The following is a 2,871-nucleotide window of genomic DNA, read 5'->3' as shown; positions in this document are numbered from 1 at the left end:
TTCAAGTTTATTTCTGATTCTTTTTGGGAGATGAACATAGACAACACATCCGAACACCCGTGGCGGTAGAGAATGATAAGAAGGGATGGACACATGGGAAGAAAGAGTGTCAAGAGGAGTTTGGTATGCAAGAGGTTTAGTAGGTAGTCGGTTGGTTAGATATGTGGCTGTGGCAATGGCTTCTGGCCAAAAATGGACAGGGACATGGGATTCNTGGTATGCAAGGGTTCGGTTTTTCCGTTCAGCTATCCCGTTTTGTTGAGGAGTATCCGGACAGGTAGTCTGGTGAATGAGGCCATGATCAGAAATAAATTGTTTCATATCTAAGTTTATGTATTCTCCTCCGTTATCAGATCGAAGAATTTGAGGTTGGGCAGCAAATTGGGTACAGATCATGTTGTAGAAATTTATAAACACATCATATACTTCAGATTTATTTTTTAGAAAATAAACCCAACTCATACGGGTGCAATCATCCACAAACAAAACAAAATAGGAATATTTATAAAAGGCAAATTCAGGTGCAGGACCCCAGACATCAGAATGAATTAGGGTAAATGGCTTAGAAACATGAGTTGAACTGGGAGAATAAGAATGTTTATGACTTTTTGCAAGTACACATGCTTCACAGTCCAAAACAAAATCAATGTCCTTAAAAGAGGGAAATAATCGTTTAAGATAACTTAAAGACGGATGACCTAGCCGTCGGTGCCACATCCAGATCTGATATTCCGGCGACCCTTGAGCAAGCAAAGCGTTACCCTGTTGAGTCACCTCGTTCACATAGTATAGACCTCCTCTTTCAATACCACGACCAATGATCCGCCCCGTCTGAGCATCCTGTACAATACAATCAGAGGAAGTCATTAGAATTGTACAGTTTAGTTCCTTGGTTAATTGACTGACAGATAAAAGTTTGTGGGTAAGACTTGGAATTAAAAGACAATTTTTTAAATGGATTTCTGATGTAATATCCACATCTCCGGCTTGAGTAATTGGAATAAACTCCCCATTTGCAGTTTGAATCTTAGTACGGGTAGTTGATGTGGAGGAGAGAAAATCGGTTGGATCGTATGACATAGTGTCCGTGGCCCCACAGTCAAAAATCCAATTGGACTTATTGCACATGAGACCCACACTTTGTTTTTCCTTGGGTTTTTTATATAATTGGGCTTCTGATTTTTTGGGCTCAAGGGCTAAAGGGTCAGATTTTTTTAGGGCCTCTTGTTTTCCCTCACTTTCATTTCTAGAGGACGGCTCCTCTAGAATTTTCTCTCTTCTCCTTCCCGTCGCTTCCTCTGTCTCCATCCATGGTTCACCGGAAATTTTGGTGAACCCATCTTTGCCACTCATACCTGTTCTCCTGTCGGTAACGCTGGTCGACGAAGCCTCGCCGGTACCCGCTCGCCTGTTGGTGACAGTGGTTGACGAAGCCTCGCTGGTCGGTTCTCCTTCTCCGATGGCGGCGTTAGCCTTGCCGCCGGTCTTTGTTACCTTGGTGGCGGCTTTACGCTGTCTCAGATCTTCCCACCATTCTGGGTAGCCGATGAGCTTAAAGCATCCTTCCTTGGTGTGTTTGGTTCCTCCGCAGTGGCTGCATTTGAGGTGAGTTTTGTCCTCTCGCCGGAATGATGAATCTGACCGGCTAAATGAAGAATCTGACCGGCGTTGAGTGACAAGACCACTTCCGATCTCTGAGGGACCTCGTTCCAGTGATGAGTTGCCGGTCATTATGCCACGACGAGCAATTTCTCGTCTGATGGTGGCATATGCGGCATCAATGGTTGGAAGGGGATCTAGATTTAGGATGTCTCGCTTTTCTTTGTCAAGTGAATCATTTACACCGGCCAAAAACTGGTACAGCCTTTGTCGTTGTATAAATGAGTTGAACAGTGTGATGTCTTCTGCGCATTTCATTGGGTTCGGCATTCGTCTATCGATTTCTTTCCATAGGGTATTCAATTTACTGAAATAGACCTCTATCGTGTCTATCCCTTGTTTCATAGATGTTGCCTTTGTGTTCAGATCATAGATCTGCAGTTCATCTCTGCCGCTACTGAGTAGAGTTTCGATGCCTTTCCATAAATCTCGGGCAGTTTTGTAGTCCAAGAATTGATTCACGAGGTCTCCGTCAATATTCTCGATGATCCATGAAATGACCATCGAATCTTTTTGAGCCCATTGCTGGTATTCTGGATCGTCTGGTGAAATGGGATTGACGATGATGTGATTGAGTCTTCCCCGACCACCAATTGCTATCTGCATCAGTTTACACCATTTGGTGTAGTTGGTGAAGTTCAATTTTTCCGCGACTCGCACTGTTTGTGAAGTCACTGGTTCGATGTTGGTTGAGCTTTTGTTGAGTGTTTGGAACATTTGAAACAGTTGTTGCATATGTTCCATAGAAATAAGCTGGTTTGGATTTTCTGGTGGGTTTTCCGATGGGTCTTCCATTTCGGTAGATCCCGGTAGATGATGAGTACGAACAACCGTCGAAGATCGACCTTATGGCTCTGATACCATGTTAAAATACGTAAACAGAGAGAATAGTTTTTGGTTAATTTTCTGTGTATTGCTCTTGTGAAATAACTATTACATTTATACAGGTAAGATGGAAAGAAATACGGAACCAGATAAGGAAGAAGATTATACAGAATATATTACTAACATAATTAGCTTATTTTGTTCCTATAATTATTTTTCTAAGTATGGGTATTTTCTACAGCTCCCACAATGAAGATTCCACAGAGTGGAAATATTGCCCAATGAAGTGGGAATTGTCCCTTCTATTGGATTTTCACCAATATAAAGCTGCTCGAGATTGGATAAATAACCAATATTTTTGGGTATTTCTCCAGTTATCTTGTTGAA

General features: G+C 42.2%; 1 protein-coding gene across 1 annotated transcript; it reads right to left on the bottom strand.

Annotated features, from left to right (window-relative positions):
- Nucleotides 1-575: 575 nt before the first annotated feature.
- Nucleotides 576-2,454, bottom strand: LOC107017115. The gene is made up of 2 exons (XM_015217390.2): nt 1,356-2,454; nt 576-840 (listed from the first exon to the last, which is right to left on the bottom strand). The coding sequence occupies exons 1-2, from the start codon at nt 2,452-2,454 to the stop codon at nt 803-805; spliced, it is 1,137 nt and encodes a 378-aa protein (XP_015072876.1). The 3' UTR covers nt 576-802.
- Between the last annotated feature and the right edge of the window lie 417 nt (nt 2,455-2,871).

The sequence above is a fragment of the Solanum pennellii genome, chromosome 4 (genome assembly GCF_001406875.1).
Source record: "Solanum pennellii chromosome 4, SPENNV200".
Classification (NCBI taxonomy): domain Eukaryota; kingdom Viridiplantae; phylum Streptophyta; class Magnoliopsida; order Solanales; family Solanaceae; genus Solanum; species Solanum pennellii.
This window is presented reverse-complemented; position numbering and strand designations above follow the sequence as displayed.

What these genes read in the sequence shown, in the direction of transcription:
- LOC107017115 (XM_015217390.2), bottom strand. Translation starts at nt 2,454, where the DNA reads ATGGAAGACCCATCGGAAAACCCACCAGAAAATCCAAACCAGCTTATT. An exon ending in CGTTACCGACAGGAGAACAG is followed by an intron (nt 841 to 1,355) that starts GTATGAGTGGCA and finishes TGTATTGTACAG; the next exon opens with GATGCTCAGACGGGGCGGAT.